Source organism: Artemia sp. Qi Xiang Cuo, chromosome 6 (assembly GCF_049724085.1).
Source record: "Artemia sp. Qi Xiang Cuo chromosome 6, ASM4972408v1, whole genome shotgun sequence".
Lineage (NCBI taxonomy): Eukaryota > Metazoa > Arthropoda > Branchiopoda > Anostraca > Artemiidae > Artemia > Artemia sp. Qi Xiang Cuo.
Window position 1 is genome coordinate 67,413,024 of NC_142799.1, and position 26,624 is coordinate 67,439,647.

General features: G+C 36.1%; 1 protein-coding gene across 1 annotated transcript in view; it reads left to right on the forward strand.

Annotated features, from left to right (window-relative positions):
• The window catches only part of LOC148951539 (structural maintenance of chromosomes protein 5-like), a 162,329-nt gene that overhangs the window by 109,256 nt on the left and 26,449 nt on the right, over positions 1–26,624 (forward strand). The window contains exon 14 of the mRNA XM_089090325.1: positions 17,798–17,974. Within this exon, the coding sequence (XP_088946451.1) occupies positions 17,798–17,974 (177 nt within the window). The remainder of the gene's footprint in view (positions 1–17,797; positions 17,975–26,624) is intronic.

The following is a 26,624-nucleotide window of genomic DNA, read 5'->3' on the forward strand; positions in this document are numbered from 1 at the left end:
TGATGCTGATACCAAGGACAAAATAGTACATGACAGATTTATATGTGGAACAAACAATCAGAGGATCAGGGAACAACTTCTTCAGTCAGGATCAGAACTGACATTAGCTGAAGCAATCAAAATCGCCAGAACATACACTGAAACCCAGGCACAACTGAGAACAATGTCTGCAGAAGGCAGCATGAGCAATCCAGCAATCAAACAAGAAGTTGATGCAATTAAGAAAAACCTATACTCACGCATCCAGAAAGCATCCAAATCTGATTGCTATTCAGTGAGTCACAACTGCCCTGATAAGGGGGAAAGCCTGTACTAAATGTTGCGAGCAAAATTATTTTGCTAAAGTTTGTTATAGTACGAAGAAGTGCCAATGATATTGAATTTACACATCAGACTGCAGATGCTGAACTCTTTATTCATGAAATCTCAGCAGACAATGGATATCATCAGCCATATACAAACATAAGAATCGGTGGACAGATTAGTGTCCAATTCAAAATTGACACTGGGGCACAAGCCAATATAATTCCAAAGCGCTTTGTCAAGATCCCAGTAATTGGCACTTGTAGATTTAAATGCGCCTAAAAGGATTGTAGTCAAAGCTTGCTTGAATTCTTCATTGTGCAGTCTGCTCCAACTCCAATACTGGGCTATGCTGCAAGCCAGCAGCTAAACCTTGTCAAACTAGTCCTCAGCCTTCAGAGTAATCCAGCATATACAAGCCAACTCTTTGATAAATTTTCAGTTGTTTGAAGGAGTTGGCAAAATTGAAGGGACTTGCAAAATAGTCCTTCGAAGAGGAGCTGAGCCATCAGTGTAGCCTGCAAGACGGCTTCCCCTTGCACTACAAATGAAATTCAAGCAAGAGCTTGATCGTATGGAAAGTCTAGGCATAATTGAGAAAGTCACCCACCCAACCGACTGGGTTAACTGTAGTTTTTGTGGAAAAGGCATATGGGAGCCTTAGACTTTGTATTGATCCCTATGACCTAAACAAGGCGATCAAGAGGCATCATCACCCAATGCCAACATTTGATGAAGCGACCCAGAAACACCAGGGTGCAAAACACTTCTCGAAACTTGATGCTCGGCATGGTTATTGGTCTTTATGTCTGAACGACGAGTTATCTGAGTTGACGACATTCAATACTCCCTTCGGGCGATAAAATTCAAGCGAATGCCATTTGGCCTCATATCAGCTCAAGACAAATTTCAGCGGCATACGGAAGAAGTTTTTGCAGGATTGGCTCGTTTTTCTGTCATAAAGTGACGACATGATCATCTCAGGCAAATCAGAAGAGGAACACGCCTTTAATCTTCAAAAGATGCTGCAGAGAGCTGAAAAGAAGTGAGTGAAAATGAACAAGAAAAAGCGCATCCTGAAGTCAACATCCATCTCTTATTTTGGCCACATTTTATCTGATACACATCTTTAGAAGGAAAGAATCTTATATTTTAAATATATGGTATTCTACTGCTGGTGCTTCTTCTTTCTTGAGCTATATGGAGATCAGATTCCTTTGGGAGCATTTACCTTGTAGATTTGCGAACTAATTACCTATTATCGGACTTGACGCAGACTTATAAATGAAAAAAACACAGATAAAAAGACAATAGAGTTATTGAACTTACATGCTTAGTTGTACAGCAACGGGTCACTTCGATGACAATAATGGTGACCGAGATTATTTGCGGTACTGATCGTTTTAAGTCTGACTTCATATTAAAATTAAAAATTAAATTTATTAAAATAAAATTGTAGCGATAATGGTTTATTTTTATTTGTGGCGGTAGAAATTTCTCCGATAGCGCCGCTTATAGCGCTGGAGATTGTGTCAACTAGGCTAGCGCCGCTATCAATTAATGAGAGAAAATTGAATATGCAGACATACAAATGTGGCTTCTTCTTTCTTGAGCTATCTGGAGATCAGATTCCTTTGGGAGCATTTACCTTGGAGACTTGCGAACTAATTACCTATTTTCGGACTAGACGCAGACATATAAGTGAAATAAACACATATAAAAAGACAATAGATTTATTGAACTTACATGCTTAGTTGTACAGCAACGGGTCGCTTCAATGACAATAATGCTGACCGAGATTATTTGCGGTACTAATCGTTTTAAATCTGACTTCATATTAAAATTAAAAAACACATTTACCCCACTCCCAAATGCAGTTCTTTTGTCCTGCGCTGTAAGAACTGCCCTCCATTGGCCCAAGAGGACCAAGGATGTAAATCTTTCGTCCAATGAATTCTTTAAGATTTTTCAGATGATTCAGGCGTTCACACGTTTTTTTTGCCATTTCAACTTCCTTAGAAATATCGTACTTAGCATTTTTCTTACTACTAATTATGTTAGCGAAATTCGAACGACTAGCGTCATTGTCTGACTGAAGCTAGAAATGCAATTTCTCTTTTTGCTGATTAAGAATTTAGACTCTTGGAAGCGGTATTTGAACTCAACTAGGGGACGTTTAATTTCTGCCCGAATCATCTTTAGAAGGAAAGAATCTTGTATTTTAAATATATGGTATTCTACTGCTGGTGCACATCACCCTTCCCATCAAATAATGACGTCCGGTCATTAGTAACTGCTCATTAGGAGTGCTGAAAATTTTTCAATTATTTTTCTTATTTTATTCTAATTCCCTTTCTAAAATTCATCTACCGGACAAGGATTTTTTATGGTTCTAGGTTAGCTACTATACTAAAGATTTTTTTTTTTTTTTTATCTAGCACTGATTAATTTTACATTTCCAACAAATTTGGGGCTATTATAAATTTACATTATTTTTTTTTTCATTTTTAAGTATATATTACGTACTACATACTATCTCCACAACGTTAAGTGAGTAACATGATAATATTACACCTAATTCTACTTTGAACACACACATGAAGGATTTATAACATACAATATTGGGTTCATCATATTCACTGATAACATTACAACACTTTTACTACTGGGACTTTTAAATTGTCAAAGTTATTAGGAAGTAACACGTGTAACTTCACATCTATTCATCATCTTTCGTGTCCTTACTGTACTACACCCTTCTGTTGTAAGTTACTGTCATTCACTCCTTTTGTCCTGGCAAAAATTTCGAAGCACTTATGTTATGGTTTCTTCATGGAACAGTTCGAGTCTAGTTGTCTTTACACGGTAAGTTTTCCCTAATAGTCAACTGGGAAATGACCGTTGAATATCGTTCTAATGGTCAACTGGGAAATGATTCTTCCCACTACAGGTGTTGGTGTTTTTCTTCTCAGCATATCATTTTTAGGATTTTTGGGGCCCTTAGAGAATGTATTTTCGCGTAAAATTGTTTATTTGTGCCTTTTGAAATGGTTTGTCGTCATACTATAGTGACTCTCTTAATATACTGTCTTTAACTTCAGCTTCAAATATCTTCAACTATCATTTAACTTCAAATATTGTTAAATATCGTTTATCTTGTGCTGCTCGATGGTGTTCTCAGAGTTAAAGTTCAAATTGTATTTAATTTCTGCTTCAAATATCTTCAAAAGTCTTTAAGTGTCATTTAACTTCAAATATCGTTTATCGTGTGCTGATCGATGGAGTTCTCAGAATTAAACTTCAAATTGTCTTTGATTTAGTCTTCTAAAATCTTCAAATGTCTTTAAGTGTCATTTAACTTTAAATAGCGTTTAATATCGTTTAGTTTCAAATATCATCACTATACTGTCAAATTATTCTGGGGTCCATAGTGAGTATCAACAGCGATATCTACTTATTTATATCTTGTACTGACTGATGGGTTTCTCAGCGTTTATCTGATTATATAGCTCGTTAAAGCACTTGATACTGAGGTTCAAATATAGTGTTACCTGATACATAATATGGTTCATAGTCGAAGAAACGACGATCGAAGGTAACTGTTGTTTTCGTAGACGAAGCTGGGATGAAGTTGCCTGGAGTCATGGTGAGTACTCTTCGTTGGTTGAGATATGATAAAATAGATGTTACTGGGTCGTATCTGTACTGGGCAGCTTATTGTAATACTCAATGACCAAAGTGTCCATTTACTTTCCTGTAATAAAAATAGCGCGGCAGAATCACATGCTCTTTGAAGTAAATACACATATAATAATTAACGCATTAATTGGGTTATAATTCCTTAGCTATGAGACATAATTAAATGAATAAACTAATATTACTACTCTTAACAAAAGTCTATAAATGTAAAATGGAGGAGTCTTCAAATTTGTTTTGAGAACGGACGTATCGATATTAAATAAACATAATTTACCCTACATTATTAAGTTTGAGGTCTACTTTTACGATATTTTTCATGCCTGCATTGTTCACGCACGTCCGTGCTGTAGCGTCATAACCGCACGGTTTTACGCAGACGATACTACGATGGGGGAACAAGACATAAGAAGGACGAATGGAGACCCCCTACCCACTCATTTTCTAATACCTTCCCTGTTTTTTGACTTGGATGTTTTAAAGGGGCTTCTGGCTTAACGGCTGAAATGCAGAGGTGCCTAGTCTCAGGATTTTTCCGTAATTGGCAGTCAACCTTGGTGCCCTATATGCACCATTCGAACAGGGCCATTAGGCTAAGGAGTTTAATGATTGCCTTCGTAGATTCCAGTTAATGCTTGGCAAAGAATATAAGCATAATGAAGAACTGACATCAATATCTTTTTAGAAGGCTTTTGTTTGAGCAAATCTTTCAGCACTAAATAAATAAATATTATATTAAAGTCTTATTAGAATCCGTTAAGCGAGAAACACCTTCACATTAATGGGGAATTCCCTGTGGGTTTTACTTAGTCGTCATTGAACATTCACAGGGTTTCAATCCATATATCTTAACTGATTAAATGGTTTTAAAATTTTACATATTATTATTGAGATATAATTTCACATCCGCCGTGAAATTCTACATATAAACGTACCAATAGGTTGTTTGGTTATAGTTAGCCTACCAATAGTTGGCTATTAGTACATATATTACTCGAGTAAGAAACACATGAATGAGCAATGTGTAGGCCTAAAATAATTATAATCTGCACTAAGATAAAATATTTCATATAATTAGACGCTTCTGTACTGGTAGTTTTTTTTGTTTTTTTTGATTTTATAAAGCTGCCAGATATAAGGGTATAGCCTACTGATTTGCATAGTTTAAAAATCAAACTTCTTTTCAAAATACCCGACACTCCGAACTTGTTGTGTTTGATTCGGGTAATTAAAAACAAATTCGCTCTATCAAAATATACTGAAAACTGGCTGAAATTTGTACGGGTATAATGGGGTGAAGAAATATAGGTTTCAGGAGGAAATCTCTTTAGTATTCACTATATCAGAATTGGATAATTTAATGTACATGTTGCTCAGATAGATTTCGCATGAACTAAAAAAAGGGAGAAACAGGAAAAAAATTGACAAAGATAAACGTTTTCTGCCAAATGACACACAATCTTTTTAAGTTATAGATAAACCTTAGTCTAGTTTTAATAAATTATTAGGTTCTAAATAGTTCAATTGAGATAATTGAATTTTAATTATTAACTTATTGGGAAATTATATTTTGATAAATAATTAAAGTAAAAAATTGAGTACGAGTTGATTATTAGACTAATTAAATAAGAATTTGACTGATATTTTAAGCAAGAAAAACGAACAAAACGGCAAGTAAAAAGGATGACTAAACACTAAAAACCTAAAAATAGAGCAAAACACAATTCAGATCAAGCTCTAGCTATGAATAGTGTCGGATTATGAAATTTCTAAGTCAAGTTAGGCTTATGTGATTTACTTTTGATTAATTTAGATCATACTTAATTTCTTGCTTCCAATCTTCACGTAGAAGGCAATCTCAGTAGGGATTCTACATCTTAGAAAACTCTTATGCCCATTGTAGAGAGGAGATTTCGCCTCGACTTAATCCATGTATAAGACCATTAGTAAAGAAATCACCGTCATCACCTTGCAGTCTTCTTATTGGTAGAAATTAAACGATTAGTAAATTTATATTTTTTTTTTTGATGACATCAATCTTTGTTCGGACCTGGGTCGATTTTTCATAGAAAATTCGTGGGGACCTGAGTCAGTATAGGTAAGATATAAAGTGACTGACTTGCGAAAATATGTCACAAAAATTAGAGCACAATATATTTCATAGATAAACCAATGAAATTAAAGAACATTTTTGTCACAGAACTATAGAACGGTGATTTCTCTGTTATTTTATACGTCATAGATATAAACTAATTAAATTAAAAAGCTTTTTCTTTTTTTTTTTTCTTTTTTTTTTTTTTTCGCCTCGGAGCTATCAGAAAGTAAACTGTCTGTTTCTCTTTCAAAGCATTCTGATCCAAAAAACTAAAACTTAACTAGCTCACAGAAGTTTCTATTCAACCTTTAAGTATTGTTTTGACTGGCCCTGATTGGCATAAAAATACTAATTTCTTAAACTTGAAGGACTGATAAATATCCCTTTCTACAATAGTTTAAAAAAAAATTACAAAAAACAATCAATGACTTTTTGGTCCACCCCGGTCGTACCAAGTGGCCTGGTCCAAAAAAAGTTTCTGGCTTTGGTTGTCCACGAGCTTCCAAACTGTTCTTCTTTTATATTTCCATCTTTCTATTATTCTTTGGAAGGGCATAGAAATAACACTAAAAAAATAAAACATCTAAACTTAATCAAATCCTTAGTAACATAGACTAATTTAGTCTAAGGTGCGCAAAGTATAGCAATCAAGGATGCTTGTTGTAACAAAACATTGAACGTAGATTTAAGTACTAAGGTATGTCTTATGTCTAGCTACAAAAATAAAACCTACATATGCTCATTCTCTCTCGCTCTTAAATAAATAGATCAACATAAAAAGAAAATTGACATTTTCAAATAAGCAGTTTGTAAGAACAATAGACAGACTTTTGACGACCTTTCTTATTTGTGTTGAATGGTATCTGTTTATAAAAAAAGCAATAAGTTAAGTCTGATATTTGCCATCATTACAAATAACCCATAAAATTAATAAGCGCAAATAACGCGGATATTTATCCACTAGGGGACCTAACGTGTGCGAGGGGAGTCGACCCCAGCAATACAAATGACACTCCACCCCAAAAAATATACATTCATGTATTTTTAATTATTCTTCGTAAACAAGCATGAACACTGGCTTGTTTTACATCTACATGGCTCTAAGGCGACCATGGTTCAAAATTCAAATTTTCTTGTTCACTCATTTTGCGGAGCTAATTCAGGATTTGAATTTTTTCTATCACCATTATTCAGATGAAGGTCATCTGTGTAGGTAAAGGAGACCCTTTTAAGACCTATCCCTATGCCTCAATTTTCTGTGATTAACGGTTTCTTTTGCCGAATTTCTCGCCTTATGCAGAGTTCCAGTCACAGCTGGGTAACAACTCTTCTTTTTTTTGCTTCCTTCGGCGACTTTTGCTAAGCTTTCTAGTATGTGTGCTTATGCCGCTGCCGCCAATGTTCGTAGTGCTAGCTACCGCTGGCACCACTTATTGGGGTGTATGTGCAGGGTCACTACTTTTAAAGGCAAAAAATGACAGCAAAAAGATTGCTATGCCACTTACTCGAATGACGCAAAAAGATTGCTATGCCACTTACTTGAATGACGCAAAAAGATTGCTATGCCACTTACTCGAATGACGCAAAAAGATTGCTATGCCACTTACTCGAATGACGCAAAAAGATTGCTATGCCACTTACTCGAATGGGAGAACCCCTTGTTGGCCCTAATGTTAGTGAGATTCCCGCTCTTACCCCAACGGTTCTGCAAATATCGGGGTTGGTACTATCCTATTTACAGTATACCCTGTCCCAGGGTATGGTAACGCGATCGAGTGGTCAAATGGCCACTTTCTGAAGGCAAATGTACCCGCCTTGGGTTACGGCTAGAAAATTTCTGCTCTCTCCTTGGAGTTAATAACCCTCCCTGTCAATATAATAATGACGGTGCCTTGTAGCTCTATTCCTACCCTGCCTGGGTTACGTAAAATACTACACAGTTTGTAGAAAATACCCTACTTTTATTCTTTAAAATGGTTCACAATTGTAATTAAATAAACAAAAATAGGTCACTTATCTTAAAGTAAAATAAACGGGGGTGGAATATAACAGACCCCATTTGCTACTATTATGCATAAAATTCTTCTGTTTCTACCAACGTTTCATCGGTCCAGCTAGATTTTGTTTTTCTTTCTTTTATTTTATTCTTTCAATTCACGGTACAAATACTTTATTATTTAGTAATATACGGCACTACTACATTGCATTTATTACTAACACTAAAAAAAAATTACTAATTATACACTTGCTTCTACTTGTTAAAAACTGTATACTATTTTTTTTTTCTCATTTTACAATTATTAATTGAGCCTTTTCTCCATTTTTTCTATTGTACCCAACTCTTTGAGGGGATACAAATTTATTTCTAACAGCCAAAGTTCAAGCAAGCTGCTCGAAGTTTTGCTAATTCGAGCGCCGCTAAAAGCGAAGTCCATTTACCTTCCTCTTTTGACAAAGCCATTTCTGTTTAAATATACAATTTTTTATTTAGTCGACTCGACCCAGTTTTCCCAACTCCCACCAGTTAAAACTCAAAGAAATTAAAAATATAGCATATATGTAACCTATTTGGGGGAGGCTATTATCTCCTATGAGATATCTAAAAGGTTTCCTTACAGTAGCTTAGCGGCACTAGACGTAATTACTTTACTTATGTGTCTGTATCGTTCCCAATAATTAAATTCAAATTACAAAGTTTTTATAGCTTAATTAGTTCGTAAGTTTTTTCTCCAATTTCCGACACGCGCCATTTGTTATGTAAAGTTTTTAGTAGTAATTATGGATTATTGAACTATAAGTTTTGACGTCTCAAAGCTTTGTTTCCACGGCGCAATTAGATCCGACTTCAAGACATACGAATTCTTATAGGCTAGCAGGGGTTAGCAACATTCTTCTAAGCTGTGGCGATGACAACTTTTGGTGTTTGTAGGGATGAAAAAACGTGGCCTCTTCTTCTCGGGCTATCTGGAGATCAGATTCCTTTGGGAGCATTTACCTTGGAGACTTGCGAACTAATTACCTATTATCGGACTAGATGCAGACATATAGATGAAATAATCACATATAAAAAGACAATAGATTTATTGAACTTACATGCTTAGTTGTACAGCAACAGGTCACTTCAATGACAATAATAGTGACCGAGATTATTTGCGGTACTAATCGTTTTAAGTCTGAATTCATATTCAAATTAAAAAACACATTTACCCCACTCCCAAACGCAGTTCTTTTGTCCTGCGCTGTAAGGACTGCCCTCCATTGGCCCAAGAGGACCAAGGATGTAAATCTTTCGTCCAATGAATTCTTTAAGATTTTTCAGATGATTCAGGCGTTCACACGATTTTTTTTGCCATTTCAACTTCCTTAGAAATATCGTACTTAGCATTTTTCTTGCTACTAATTATGTTAGCGAAATTCGAACGACTAGCGTCGTTGTCTGACTGAAGCTAGAAATGCAATTTCTCTTTTTGCTGATTAAGAATTTAGACTGTTGGAAGCGGTATTTGAACTCAATTAGGGGACGTTTAATTTCTGCCCGAATCATCTTTAGAAGGAAAGAATCTTATATTTTAAATATATGGTATTCTACTGCTGGTGTAGTGAGGGCACCCACCTGGGTCCAAATAAGGTCAAGGCTATCCATGAAATGCCTTCGCAAAAATCACGGGAACAACTGCAGACCCTTCTTGGAATGCTCAATTACCTGTCCCAGTACATTCCAAACCTGTCAACCCAAAACGTGCAGTTGAGATTGTTGCAGAAGCAAAAGATGTTCATTTGGACCCCTGACTATGGGCAGGTCGTTCAGCAACTAAAAAAGTCCATCTGTGGAAGAGCAGCTTTCTTTGATCCGGCTTGCATTAATATTGAGCTGCAAGTAGATGCATCAAAATCTGGGCTTGGTGCGATTCTGTTCCACAACATCAGTGTTGTGTCATATGCTCCATGATCACTAACAGACACTGAAAAGAACTATTTCCAAACAGAAAAAAGAACTGTACGCGAATGTTTTTGGATGCCGTCACTACCACCAGCATTTGTATGGTCGACACTTCAACATAGTAACCGACCACAAGCCACTTGACACACTGTTGGACTACCTAATCATTAAGTCCTCAGCCAGGCTCCAGAGAATTCCGCTGCAGATACAGCCCTATGATTATTCTGTTACCTACAGACCCGGCAAGGATATTCCTACCCCAGACGCCCTCTCACGGCTTCACATTCCATCACAAGAGGACTCCCTCCAGAAAGAGATCGATTGCTATGTCCATTCAGTCATGAAGACTTGTGAGAGGCTCAGTGAACTGAAGGATGAAAGGGCCAAAGACGAACAACTTAAAGCTCTTCAGAGAATCATACAAGAGGGTTGGCCAGAAACAAGAAGCCTAATACCAGCTGACATTACGGATTTTTTGCAGGTCAGACATGATCTGACAGTCATTGATGGAATAGTTTTTAAGAACGATCGTCTGGTCGTTCCGAGAAGCATGCAGAATAAAATTCTGAAGAGCATCCATGCATCACACCTGGGCATAGAGAAAACTAAATAGAGCGCCCGATCTGTTATCTACTGGCCTGTGTTGAGTCAATCCATCAAGCTATACATCCAGAAATGCAATGCTTGTTGCATCTATCAGAAAATGAGTGCTAAGGAACCGCTCATTCAGCATCAGATACCCCAATACCCATGGGGACACTTTGGTATTAATCTGTTCTACTTGTCTGGTAAGCAGTTTCTGGCTACGATTGACTACTACAGTCGCCACTTCGAGATTGCCGAATTAGGCACCAACGCCTACACTGACCAGATCATTGAACGACTAAAACAACACTTCTCACGCTTTGGTATCCCACATGTCCTTAGCTCAGATAATGGACCCCAGTTTACCTCAGGCAGTTTCAAGACCTTCCTGAAAGAATGGGGTATCCATCACAGCACGTCTAGTTCAAACCATCCCCAGTCTAACGGGTTGGCTGAAAAATTTGTATCAATCGCAAAAAGTATGATCAAGAAATCGCAGCTTGCAAAGACTCATCTACAGATGGCGTTGCTCGAATACCGGAACACACTTGTCGGCGGGTTTGCGTCTCCAGCACAACTGCTAATGAGCAGAAATACCAAATCTAACATCCCTTGTACAGTAGACCACCTCACTCCCAAAGTCATCTCCAGATCTTAATTCCTAACCTCGAGGCTAGAAGAGAGAGAAAGGCAGGAGCACTATTACAATGCTCATGCCAAGACTCAAAATCCGTTGAGAACTGGTCAGGCGGTCAGAGTAAGAATGGAGAATGGGGTGTGGAATGGAGTCATGAATGCACTTGTGAGAGGCTCAGTGAACTGAAGGATGAAACGGCCAAAGACCAACAACTTAAAGCTCTTCAGAGAATCATACAAGAGGGTTGGCCAGAAACAAGAAGCCTAATACCAGCTGACATTACGGATTTTTTGCAGGTCAGACATGATCTGACAGTCATTGATGGAATAGTTTTTAAGAACGATCGTCTGGTCGTTCCGAGAAGCATGCAGAATAAAATTCTGAAGAGCATCCATGCATCACACCTGGGCATAGAGAAAACTAAACAGAGAGCCCGATCTGTTATCTACTGGCCTGAGTTGAGTCAATCCGTCAACTATACATCCAGAAATGCAAGGCTTGTTGTACCTATCAGAAAATGAGTGCTAAGGAACCGCTCCTTCAGCACCAGATATCCCAATATCCATGGGAACATTTGGGTATTGATCTGTTTTGCCCGTCTGGTAAGAAGTTTCTGGTTACAATTGACTACTATAGTCGCCACTTCAAGATTGACGAATTAGGCACCAGCGCCTACACTGACCAGATCATTGAACGACTCAAACAACACTTCTCAGGCTTTGGTATCCCACATGTCCTTAGCTCAGATAATGGACCCCAGTTTACCTCAGGCAGTTTCAAGGCTTTTCTGAAAGAAAGGGGTATCCATCACAGCACGTCTAGTCCAAACCATCCCCAGTCACAGGTTGGCTGAAAAAGTTGTATCAATCGCAAAAGGTATGATCAAGAAACCGCAGCTTGTAAAGACTGATCTAAAGATGACGTTGCTCGAATACCGGAGCACACCTGTCGACGGGTTTGCGTCTCCAGCACAACTGCTAATGAGCAAGAATACCAAATCTAACATTCCTTGTACAGTAGACCACCTCACTCCCAAAGTCATCTCCAGATCTGAATTCCTAACCTCAAGGTGAGAAGAGAGAGAAAGGCAGGAACACTATTACAATACTCATGCCAAGACTCAAAATCCGTTGAGAACTGGTCAGGTGGTCAGAGTAAGAATGGAGAATGGGGTGTGGCAGCCAGCAGTCGTTGTGAAGAAAGAATTTCTTCCCCGCTCATTAGTTGTAGAAACGCCGAATAACAGACAGTACCGGCGTAATGGAAAACACATTAAGGCTATGCCAGGAAATCCTGACGAACCCGAATCCGATGTTCAATCAGATTTGGAAATCCAAGCTACCAAACCGATTGACCTTGGATCACCTTATAGTCTGCCGCCAACTGACCAGATAGAAAGCGCTGTGAACAGTGAACCAGCCACCTTTGACTCCACTCAGACAGAGATCCCAGAGTCTAGGGAAGCTGGTGATTCTGGATCCTCATATCTCCCTAGAACCAGGAGTGGAAGACAAATCAAACCACCAACAACAATAAATCTTTGATGAAGTTACCCCCTTGAATGAGGTAAACTTTCATTGAGAAAAGGGGAGATGTAACATTCTAGCTTGAAATTAGTGCTACCCCCTTACCCATTCTAGCTTGAAATTAGTGCTACCCCCTTACCCCCTTTTTACTCCCTTAAATGAAGTGTACAATAAATGAACTTTCATTGAGAAAAGGGGAGATGTAACATTCTAGGTTGAATTTAGTGCTTTGTCTTGCTTGTATTTTCTTTGTTTGCTTGTTTTGTTTTTACTTGTGTGTTTATTTGCAGGTTGTGTCCTGTTTTTTTTTTTTTTTTAATTAAACGCTTGAGCCTGTTTATCTGCATTGTTTAGCTATGCTTGTTGCATTAGGAATCAACAGATTGTTAATCTTTGGATGTTGACGAATAAAAAGTGTTGTCAAAAAAGAAATCTGTGAATAATCATTAAAGAAAATGGCAAAAACATATGGGACCAAACAATTTAAGAAGATTTTCTTTAAAGGTTTAATTGTTATTAGGAATGAACAGATTGTTGTTAATCTTTGGATGTTCGAAAAACGCTGATTTTCTCCTGAGAATCGGATCGCAGCAAGACCTGTTTCAATCAGCATCTAGGCTTAACCCTTACATGAATACAAAATTTCATAAAATTCAATCGAAATTGAAAACCTAATACAAAAAAAAGAATTTAAATAAAATTCTAAAATAAACAGATAAATAATCGAATGAGCCCCTTCTTAAGTTTTTTATGACCGTCATTCCATTTGAAGTGGTCGGGGAGAAAACAAGCTTTTCTCCAAGTTTTTTTCTTTAAATTAATTTACTAGAAGATGATTCCTATTTTCACTTCAGCTACTGCTACAGAAAATGCAGATTCATTACAGTCAAGGTTGTCAAAGATCACTTTTAGTGCATTTTGGCCCTTTTTTTGGCAAGTTATCAGCATAGGTGTCTTTTGGGAATCAGCAGATTGTTAGTGATTGAATTAGCGTGGAGTGCTGTCAGATTTAACTAATTTGTTCCGCTTTCTATTTTCACTGTTCAGCGTGGCGACACTAACGAAAATATGATTTTCAGTGTGAACATGAAAATAAGATTCAGTTTGAAATTGAATAAAAAGCGTTGAAAAACGAATAAAGGCGTTGCCAAAACTATATAAAGCGCCAGTGCCAAATTTCGTAGTGTTGCAGCAACTGTGACCCATGGTTATAGATTATTATCTATAAGGTCAATAGTCACGTGTAAATGAAGAACTTATGAAATAAGTTCTATGAGTATTCTTTTGTTTTTACCTGTATTAAGACTGTGTGCTGGTTGCTGCGGTTATGAACATCCGTGAAAAGGTTTTTCTGTATAAACTTTCGTTTCTTAGTATACGGTTCATTTTTGAATATAGAACAGAGCATGTCTTCTTGTTTTCTTTTTATGGCATTAAACGTCTAAAATATGAAACATCAAAATTAGATATTTAAGAAAAATTTAAAAGATCGGTACTTTTGTTTCGAAATCAGTGTTTTCAATATAGTTCCTCCAGATTTATGAGAGACACGGAAATTTTTCAGGTTGTCAAAGAAATTATGTGAAGTTAGGGCGTTTTACTTGGATAAAATGTGTAGGATCCGTAAAATCATACCTTCAAAATAGAAGAAGTCACAGAAGGAATTGTGTTTTGGAAAACCAGTCTCGGCTTCAAAATTGGGATATATCTATTCGTGTTGGGAAGAAAAATACCTTGTTTTAAAAGAAGTCTGCAAATTTGCTGCATCCTCACAACTTTGGAAGTTATTTCTAAGTAGACGAAGCAGTTTTGTATTTAAGAAAGTATATGTAATCTTTCGCAGTTTTCACTTGAACAAAATACACAAGTGCCAAATCAAAAATTTCGGGAAACACCCAAAAAGTTAGGATTTGGCAATCCATCTAGACTTTTCCAGAATTATTTCCAAGAAATCTACTAGAAGTTTTGCTCTTCGATTCTCAGAAATATAAGTAAATTTTTGCAGGGGTACGACATTAAATCTTTCCGGAAAGGTTTATTTTCCTACCTGGAATAGTTTTGTTTGTGCAACATTTACAAAATGAGAAAAATATTTTTTTTTCTTTAAAACTACTTGCTTTTTATGTAAAGTTACAAATTTCATTGGAAATTTTGAAGCCTGGCTCATGATTCCATACCCAGGGAAAATCCCGAGCTCGCATCTCTTCCTTCTTAGAAGCTACAGTACGCTGATCTCGGGAAAAAAAAAACAGGTGTGAAAAAAGTAGTGCTGTTCATTATTATTATATTTTATTTGTCTAGAAATCTAAATTTTAATCATGTGCTTTTATACTAAGAGCTCAACAAAAGTTAAAAACTGGACTTCGTCAGATTTGCTTCTGAAAGATTCAGGTCTGTTTTATCTCAAGCTCAAAAATTACTGTGAGCTTTAAGAATTTCCTTAAAAGAATTATACAATCAACACTCTCAAATTGACTCATGAATGAATTGATTAGTGCTCAATGGCAAGCAAGTTTTCCAAATTATTTTAGAATTAATTCTTATATTTTTGAATAAACCTTGCGACTGTGCAATGCTAAAATTCAATCACATGCTCTATAAAACAAAATGAAAAAAATAGTGAGCCGCAAAGTAAAACTGAATTTCTGGTTTATTCCATTCAAAGAAAGAAAACACAATATGTCCAACTAATGTTATTTGTGTCTTTAAAATAACGTCTTAGACCACACTGCATCTCAACTTATGCTTAAATTGAAATGAAAATATAATAGCAGGTAAGATTAAAGATAATGAACTTCGAATTCTTTGTTTTTCTAATGTAGGGGTTCATTACGCTTTCTAGTGTATTTCGGAAAAGTGTAAGATGCGCCCTTTCGTTTTGGGCATGACGATATTCAGCATGATGATTATATCAGAACTTGTACTTGTTAATAACCAACTTGCCCAACTTTGTCTGCTCTTTGAATATTTTGCTGATTTTGGGGTGTCTTTTTAGTACTGGATTATCATGCAAGATTACGCCTTTTTGTTGTGTCAATAGAGGATGTAGTTTTTTTCCCTGTTTGGATTCTTTTTCACTAATTTTTTTATTCTTTTTTTTATTGTCTTTCTTTTTTCTTTGCAATTATTTTCTCTGTGGTTGTTGTTCTCTGTGGAATGTGTGGTGTTCTTTGTAGAACTTCAAACAGAAGTTTTTGTGTGTAACTTCGAACTTTCCATGAAGTGTAAATTTTTACTCAGTAGAAACAGGCTGAAATTTTATCCTTACTTGTTTCTCCTCCAATTTTTGGCTAATTCTTGGCTACGGAATTAAACTCAAGTGGTAGCTCTTTAGTTACAGATTGGTTTAGAGATGATCTTGGAAACTAAATCTAAATTAATTCTTTTTTATTATTTTTGTTCCAAGGCTCATCAGTTTCGATAGAGATCAAGATCAATAATCGTAGTGACCTTATTATTATTATCACCATTATTTATCTAAAAACCTGTCGTACAGTAGAGATTGCAAAAAACAAAGGAAAAGAGAAACAAAAAAAACTTAATATCAAATAATTATACATTGTGATAAAATAAACAAAAATAATAACACAATCATAATTACGTTATATACAAAGTTAAAACTCTCAACTACACACGAGACGTTAGTAGCAGGTACTAAGGATGATTAAGTATTTTTGCATTGTGTTTTTTATTTATCCTAGATACAGCTTCCTCGAGGTCTGCTATTCCGAACCTTTGAACAATCCTTAGTTTCGTGATCCTGGAGGGAATTAAAGTAGTGTTTAGCGAACCTGAGGTGGTCGTAGAAGCTTGAGAGGGAGATCGTTCAATAGTACATATAAAGTTCTAGGGAGTTTTTACTATTTGAAATTGACTGGAGAGCAACTAGCCCCCTCGTGTTCTTTTTTCCCTGGTCGACCCTTAAACCCAGATGGTGTCGGATGGGAATTTTGATTTAACCATCTTAATCAGAATGATTGAAATACAAAAAGATCTGTGGCTTCAGGGCTGGGGCATGTTTTGTTATGCTCTTTATACACAAATAACAAATCTGATTGGACTGATATCGCAACGCTATAAAATATGAACGAATTTTTCTTTTATCAGATTTGTTAAAAACCTGCTATAAGGGGTTAATATGCAGTATGTGGGGAAGAGGAAGCGAATTAAAAAGAAATGCAAGCTTATGAATGCTGAATTTAAAACTATCCTAATTATGAAAAAACTAGATGTAAAACAGAAAAGAAAGATGTTTTTAGATGTACTAGTTTTCTTGTAAACTCCGGACTTAATTTTCAGTTCAAACCTTTTGGGATTGAGTGTCTAGAATTTCAAAGTCTAAAGTATAGAGGAAAAAAGTGAGTTCCGAAAAATGTCTAAAATATTTGTTTGAATTTTTAATAAAAAAAAATGAAAATTGTCAAAAAGTGTGTCAAAATTACAGTGTGTAGCTGAATAACAATAAATTATCCTATCAAATAATGTTTAAGATTTATTTTCGTTAATCTATAAGCTATATGAACTGGAAATTTGCCCCAATCTCCCATATTTCCTATAACTAATGCAATTGTAAAAAAAAACCTTTGTAAAAACAAACTTGGCAAAAGAAGATTCTAAAAAAAGAATAAACTGCCTCCTCTATTGATACATCAATGAATGTGCACTTGAAAAATGTGTAACCTTACATGATTGCCAAACACTAAGGAAAAACAGCCAAAAACCAGCACAAAATCCACAGAACAGACAATTTTGTAGATAATAAGTTCAACAATTATATAAGGAAAATATATAACACCAATACAGAAGAATATTTTCGTTAGAAAAAAATCACATAAGAATTTATCCTTAGAAAAAAGTCATGGACCTAGACGTTGTATTCCTTGGTTTGGCCCCTTATGTGCAATATGTTTCATGTGAATTTACAAATTGAATGAAACTCAAATTCAAAAATACAATATAAGTTATATAAAAATAGATTAAACGTTGGTTAAAATTGAACGAGAATCAAATTTTAGGAAGCTGTAATGAAGCTGGAGGAGCAGAGAAGTAAATTAGTGAGTTTGTCGAAAAAACAAAACGAGCAGAAGTATCTGGAAATTTCTATACAGAAGAATGAAAAGAAGATCCAAGAGAAGGAAGGCGGTATCAAAAATTTAGATGATGTTAAGAAAGAAATGCAGATGAGGTGTAAGGTAATAATCTAAAAATAATGCATGCTGACAAAAGTTATAACTATAAAATAGGACCAACGGATCCTACGTGGAGGATGGGTGCAAAGGAATTAACCACCTGTATGAGAGAGAATGAACCATTTTGACCTATTGAGCGTTTCAGAAAACTAGACATTTCTGGAAACGCAAATATTTGAGTTATCTCATGTAACAGAATTTCAGCGCCATATGTGCGGAAGGGCCTGGATGTGTTAGGTCTGAATTTTTGCCCCGCCGCCTTCCTTTCAAGAAATTGAAATTGTTTTAATTATTTAATGGCTAGAAATACCTATGTTATTGAAAGTTTAGCCCCCCCTCCCCATAGAAATTGCTTTACATCGTCCCCCTCCAATATCAGAATGTTGATTACGGCCGGTCAATTTTATTATAATTTACCTAGAAGAGCTGTGATTGTTTATTATCTCATGATCAAGACCGTCAATGTCATTGTTTTAATGTTCATTTTCGGAAAAGGTGAAAGCAAATACAAAGTTCAGTGTTAGCTAAGTCCAGGGATTGATCTATGCTTGGCTAAACGAGGTTCGGTGTCCCAGCTGGTGCATGGCTGACAGGGAAGGGAGCCCATAGGTTAATACATTCCCATAAACATTCTTGGATGCCTAAAGTGCTAAAATGGCCGAGGAAGAACTATTTATATATTTTTCATTGATGTGTCCTGGAAATTACTGTCGCGAGATTATGGCACTCATTGTAGACTGTAGCGTCTTCTTTTTCCAAACATAATATACATTTGATACCGCGCGTATCGTCCCTGGCAATATACGTCATAACCTTAGTTCAGTTTCCATAAGCTCATCGTGATGTGTAGATCGGAAACAATTGTCATTGCGCGTGCGTGAAGGCGGAGTATGAATCTTGTGTGGTTTTAAATTCAATTTAATTTAGTTTTATTTTAGAAAAAATAACACAAACATCAATAATAATAAAGATCCTAGAAGATAACTTCTTAAGGACCAAAAAAAGAAAAAATTAAAGTAACACTGTAAAAAAAAGATAGAAGAATAAAACATGGGTATTTAAAGCAAATTGGTTAATAATGGAAAGATTAAATTATATTATCAAGTTTTGTTACATTTTTATACAACTTGCAGAAACTTGTGGCTAGTTCATAACTGGAGGGTATTTTCTTCAATTCAATAATAGATTTGCAAATGGGAGATTGCTGGGGAGCACTAGAAACGCATTTAGGAATTTTAAAGGCTCTATTAGATGAACGGAGACAGTGGGCTTCCGAATTATTAATGTCATAAAAGGTTAGTAGTTGAGGGGGAAGATTATTGTGGAAAGCAGAGTAAGCAAGCGATAAGTTTAGTTTTTGTATGATTTGATCAAGTGGAGCTATGCCAAAACCTGAATACAAATCACGGGTTGGATATAGACGGGGAAGCCGAAAAACTGCTTTAATGGCACGGTTTTGGGCAAATTTGAGTTTTTTAGTGAAGAACTGCTTTGTGTTTCCCCAAACTGATCTACAATAAGAAAGGTAAGGAAAAATAAAGGAAAAATAGAGGGTAACTAGGATGTCAGGAGGAAGAAAATAATTCACACGGTTGATTATAGCTACTTGTCTCGAAATTATTGCTGTGATGTAAGAAATATGATTAGAGAATGACAAGCATGAGTCAATAAATACACCAAGAAACTTGGCAACCTCCACTTGTGGGAGGATGTCGGAGGAGTACTTCAGACCAAGAGCAGGTTGAATTACGTCTTTGTTGTAGGGGGCTCTTAATAATACTATTTGACTTTTTTTGCTATTACTGGTCATGTTATTCGTAAGGCAACACCCCTGGACTCTGTTCAGAAGGACTTGGACAGAGGTTATTGCCAATGGTAAATTGGTGCCAGTGATGAAGAAGTTGCTGTCATCAGCGAAAAATACAGGATACACTGAAGGGCCCAGGTCCATAACAAGATCATTGATATATAGGAGAAATAAAATAGGGCCTAGAACAGAGCCTTGCGGGACACCCCTCCGAACAGGTAAGGGCTGAGAGGATACTCCACCTAGGCTCACACTCTGTACCCTTCCAGATAGATAAGAATCAAACCAAGAGAGGGGAATACCACGAATACTGCAACTATTTAATTTACTTATTAATATAATATGATTGACCGTGTCAAAGGCGTTAGGACACTCCAAAATAACCCCAATATAGTTTTTTTAAGGTTGAGTTGTGAGCATATGAAATGCGTGGTGTCAATTAGAGCATGGTAAGTTGAAAATTTCGGCCGGAAGCCATATTGGTGAGGAGAAATCAAAGAAACGGAGTGCTGACTGTCAAACAGAAAAGGAGACAGACGTCTGAAGATGATTCTCTCGAGCACTTTGGATATAACAGGAAGAGTTGAGATTGGACGATAATTGCCTATATCAGTTGTATCGCCCTTTTTAAGAATTGGAATAACAATGGCTAAGTTTAGTAAATCAGGGAAAACTCCGTTGGTTAAAGATAGGTTGGCAATGTGCTTGATGGGCTCGTAAACAAAAGGAGATATGGTCTTCGGGAGCTTATTACTTAATCCAAGACAGTCAGGAGTAAAACTATTTGGGAGAGAACCGATGATTTGAAGCACCTCATTGTTATCAGTTGGGCAGAAAAACATGGATCTAGGATTGTAGCAGGGGAGTACAGCCTTTAAGGAGGAGCGGCAGTCAGTATGGGGAACATTAGAAAAATAATTATTAAATGCGTCGGGTGCATGTAAAGGGTCAATTAATCTACCATTCCTACAGGTTTCCTTTGCAATTGAGAATTTTTGTATAATAATATTTTTTCTTTGCTTCACGGATGAGTTTAGTGCATAAGTTTTTATAATTCTTATAATTTGATAGGTCAATATCACTACTGCTCTTGCAGGCTAACTTATATAATTTGTTTTTACGATATGAGGAGACAATGAGGCTATGTGACATCCAGGGGCATATAGGGATATTTTTCCGGTTAGGTTTACGAATAGACAGATCCGAAAATATTATATTTGAGGACAGGTCATTTCCCAGGGAAGTGGATACAAAAATGTTATCAATTAATGTTGAAGTTGATCTCACAGGATCGACTCTACTGGGGAAAAAATTGTGGGTAGAAGACCACTCGCGGTTATCAGTTCAAAAAAAAGTGTCAGATTCAATATTTTTACCAACATTGAGCAGGTTGCAATTAAATTCCCCAAGACCTATTGCCTTTTTATAGGGTAGGTTAATAAAATTAGAGAAATCATCAAACAGATTACAAAAACATGAGGTCGGAAATGGAGGAGGTTTATAAAATAAGGAGAGTATATAGGAACTTTGGCCGATAACTATGTTAACAATAATTGAATAAATACACCTGAGATTTATTTGTGTAGAGAAAATAGATTCGCACTCTGATAGCCTGGTAAAATTTACATCCGAACGGATGTAAAGTGAGATACCCTCCGAACACTTTGTCAGTCTCCTGGGCATATGGATTATTTGGTAACCAGGAAGTAAAAAATCACTAGTGTCATCATTATCGGAAAGTCTCTGTTAATCCTATTACGTCAAAAGGGTAAACATCATTAAATGAAACTAAATCTTTAAATTTGAGCCACTTATCCCGGATGCTTCTGATGTTGAAACAAAGAGCATTAAGGGACTTATTATTTGCAAGTTTTGGCTTCACATCGGTAGCAAAATCCAGAATATCAAGGTATTTACAACTAGCAGGTATTAAGGTACCAGGGGGGCTGCTTATAGAGTTGGCATACTGATTACTTTCTATATCAGGATAATTAAAAGCAATGTTATTAAAAAGGGATAAATTAGTTAAAAACGAATAGTCACACATTAATTAGTCGTCAGGCATTCTGATTGTGACTCAATCAGCCTATGTTGGCTTAAAACACTCTCAATTTGAATTTCTGCTTCTGAAACTATGGTCTCACCGAAGTGGGTTTCTGCCAAATTCTTCAGAATAATGCATTTCAACTGATTGGGTTACTCTAATTGGGAGATGAGCATAGAGGTAACTGTAAAGCTGGCTAATTTAAAGTAAACGGTTGATTCATCTTCCAAAACATTTGGAGAAACTCTGTGAAATCTGTGGGGAGTAATTCCAGGTAGCTTTGTCGGTCTTGATGTCTTTCCTTGCGCAGGATTTTCCGAAAGGGGGTTTGTCAGAGTTTTTTGGGGGGTACTTGGTATCAAGGGGAGCCATGGATTAGTTTTATCTCGGATGAAATTATTCTGAAAATTTTCAACACTAGGGGAAGCATTGGGAACTTTTGGTGTCCTGGGGGCTGCTGAGGGTATGGGGGCTGCTGGTTGCCTGGGACCTGTTGGTGGCCTGGGGCCGGTTGGGGGACGGGGGACTATAGGTATCCTTGGGACTTGCATTGCTACAAAAGGGATTAAAAGTTGTTGCTCTTTTGCTATTCTTAGTATCTCTGCCCTTTGTTTATATTTTGGACAGTTTCCTTTATCTAGGGACTGGTGCTTGCCCTTACAATTAGTACATATTGGGTCAAATTGACAGTTTGACTCATTATGGTCCTTGCCTAGGCAAATCTTAAAAATGTTGGAATCCTCTCTGCAGTGTTTATCTGAGTGCCCAAGCTTTAGACATTTAGTACACTGTAATGGCTTTTCTTTGTAAGGCTTGAAAGATTTTTGTTGGCCAAAGAGGAATACTTTGTCAATACTAAATTGTCCGTGAAGCTCAAACAACACAGTTTTAAAGTTTGAGGTTTCAGTGGTTTTGCGACCAAGGGCATGGACACTAGAGACAGGAATGCATTCACTTTTTTCGTTCATCAATGCTTCCATCAGGTCCGAGTTTAGAAACGATTTAGGGACATTGTAGCGCACTATCTTTGTTTGTATCGGGCTTGGGGACCACAGATGAGCTGTGACAACAACGTTTTCAACACTTTTCAGCTCCATTACCTTTTTCACTGATGTGGGATCCTTAAAAAGGATGTCTAGGGATCCTGATCTGTTTATATTCATATTAAAGTTGCAACGAATGGTCTTGAAGAGGGAAACTCGCAACTTTGGTAGATCACGGTTGTTAAACAAGCAATTATCAGATTGGGGAACTAGTTGAATAATTACCGGGGAATCTGCTGGATTTCTTGAAGAGTTGTTCGTGGTATCGGTTTGATGTATTATTGCTGAATGTGGTGGACTTTTTGTTCTCTGTCTTCTACGCTTAGCCGAGTTTACTATCTTAAAGCCTTCTTCATCTTTTTCAGTATCAGTTATTGAGGGTGATGGACATTGGGTGGTATCTATGTTCAGGGTATGAATACTCTTCAGAGAGGTCCCTGGTACAGACGCAGTTGTAGGGGGGTTCTAGCAAGGGCTTTTGGAGGTGGTTGAAATGGTGACTTACTCATATCCCTATCAGGAGGTTGTTTTGGAGGCTCCTTCTTTCCAAACATTTGAGCTATTCAAAATCACAAATTCGAACACTAATTCGAATTTGTTTCTCAATAAGTTCAAAATAATCAACAGTAACGAGAAAAGTATCAGTAATCTGGTTTAGCGTTTATTTTTCAGTTGCCAAGAAATTTAAATATTCACTATTTTAACAAAGTTGAATAGGTTAATAGGTCACCTTAAGTCAAAGTATCCACAAGTCTTATCAAAAACATGAATTATTCATGTATTGTTCATAGGTTAGGTTGCGAAATTGCTGGTATCCAGATTATAAATAATTCACAAGAGAAGTCTTATCAAAAACGTGAATTAATCACGTTTTTGTTAACGGCTTAGGTTGCGAAATTGCAGGTATCCAGATTATAAATAATTCACAGGAGAAGTGTCTCCTCCGAACTTACAATCAAGACTGTAATCACTATAATTAATCACTAATGTAATCACTTAGAGTTTGAACAATAATTGTGTTTCACATTTTTTTTTAATGGAGAGTATAGCCTTTGTCGATACTGTATATTCTCTCTACTGTGATGGCACCTTAAATCTAATGGCGCGTTTCATGATTAATGATAGAGTAAATGCCAAAAGGAAGGGATGAGGATTTGCTTTACTTTAATTGTGAAAGGACATGAGATATTTTGGAGCCATTCAGTGACTTCTGAAATTTTTCAGCCAATGGACGGATTAGACAAAAGAGTATGGGTAACTTACAAGAGTGGAAACTGGCGCTAGCGTTGGCTAAAATTCCTAAACGCCATCTAGCATCTGGTGACACTTGGCATTTTTTCACAATAATAATAATAATAATAACTAATTTAATTTGTGTAGTTGGTAAAATGAGTGTAATAATGAGTAGCATTGGCCAAAACTTCTCAACGCCATCTAGCGTTTGGTGACACTTGACATTCCTTCACAGTAATAATAATAATAACAACAGATTTAATTTGTATATTTGGTAAAATTAGTGTAGTAATAAGTATCTAATCGCAGTTCCGGACAGAAAAAACTATTACAAAGCTTGAAAAAATGCCAAGTGTCGGCAAACGCAAGAAAGCATTGGTGTTTTTATTTTCTGACACTAGTGCCAGTTTCCACTTTCGTAAGTTAGCCATATTCTTCTGATCAGACCTTAGTTTGTGAGTGTATTGTTAGCTTAAACGTAGCCTTTCTTTCCATTATTTTACGTAACTTGGACAAAAATCTTTTATCAACGCTTCAAAGATAGGTAATTGTCTCAGATGATATTGATTTAATGTACTTGAAAGCATCTAAAAGCTCTTCACCGAGTGCCTTAGATGTTTCATTGAGTATTCAAATTAAAATCTCTGAAGTAGCTAAATCAGTCAATTCAATCATTCAATTATTTATTAAAAACATAATCATTTAATTAGCTTCGACTCAAAAGCATAGCTTGTGTGAGCCGAAAACAAAACAGAGAAGAAAAAGATGAAAAGGCAAATAAACAAACAGACAGAGCAAGTAAACACAGAACAAAGGGTGAAAATAAAGACGTTAATACAATAACGAAAGTGAAGAAACCCAATAAATAAGTCATAGAGGCACTAAATCAAAATAAATTTGAAAATTAATACAGTAGGGAATTAATACGGACCTTCTCATATAAAGAATACGAGAGGGTCCGAGAAGAAATGCACCACCGCTTGATTAAGGAACATTGTATGATATGATATGATATGACTTATTAACACTAAAAATCCTACTGGGCCATGGTCAATACACAATACACTTCAAAAATAATAAATGAAAACACCCTTATTATAAACAAAATAAAATAAAAGATAAATCTAAAGAAAATGATCTCTATGCTCCATGTCCAGTCCAATAAACCTTCCCAAATTTAAGCAATGTCCAGCAATGCAGGACAATGAATAACTAAGAGGAAGGTCTTTATGTAGACTACAAATCAGCTTTAAAAAGTTTTGTTTGAACTAATAGTTTTTTATTGCAGAAAGAAATTGTGTCTATGTTAGTGCATTTGTTTTTACCGGTTAAGTTTTATTTTAAGTTTAAGTTTGTCTTAAGTTGTGTTTTATTTTAAAGACTAAATTCTACGGTCGAAAAGCAAGAAGAATTAGGGATGCAATATGCGTAGTAAAGAAAAAATGGCAGTTTCTTACATGAGTTCTTAAATTGCCATTCTTACATAGAGGTTGTGCAATGGAATGGGTTTCTAAATCTTTAAACAGCACATTTTATTAGCCAAGATGTCCGAACTATTCCTCTTCCCAGGAAACCTGACAAATTATGAAAAAAACTAACCTTCGCTCGTGTCTTCAACTATCTCTTGGGAAAAATCCTATCATATCAGAAAATGACCGGACAACTCTAGATAGGAATTCAATAGTTATGCAAGAGCTTCCTCGGGCCTCCTTTTGTAACTCTTAGATCCTGACTCCCCAGAGAAGTGGCTGTGAAAGTTCCAAAATTGGCCCCGGTTTACCCCAGGTCACAGTCTCGTTCAAGAACCTTTGTGCCGAGTTTTGTTGGAGTTTTTAATAATTCATAGCTTTTGATAATTTTTCATTCGTTGACCTGGTGACTTTATATATATATATATATATATATATATATATATATATATATATATATATATATATATATATATAATATACCGTGTTATAAGGTACCGTGTTTAGGCCTTGCTATTGAAAGTTTACATCTTGTTTTCAGTAAATGATTGAATTTGAGATTCCTCAAACATTTGTTGTTCGTATGCATCGGGAAATTCGATTATCTGTGTTATTGAATAATATAAGAAATTGGTTTTATACACATCATAGCATAATTCATAATGTTCGGTAGTTATTGAAAATAACCAAAATAAATTAAATAACCAAATCAACACATTTGAAAAATTTTCGAAACATGACATTCATCTTAACATCGCTAACTGTAGATTTACCTACACCATACTTATCATTTAACTTACGGTTTGTTTCTTTTTTTTAAATAAATCAATAACATTTATTTTATCTTGAAGTGATAAGATCATTTTCTTGTGTTTCAACATTTTAAGTAGCCTACAGACGTAATGCGACATAATAAACTTAATTTAAAACAATGACGAAAATACGAGGTTGAAATCGGTTAGTGACACGTTATAGTGGAGTTCAGTAACAATCGGCAACTAAACTAATACAGTAACAATATATTTATAGCAGATAGCAGCAGTTCATGGGCAGGTAA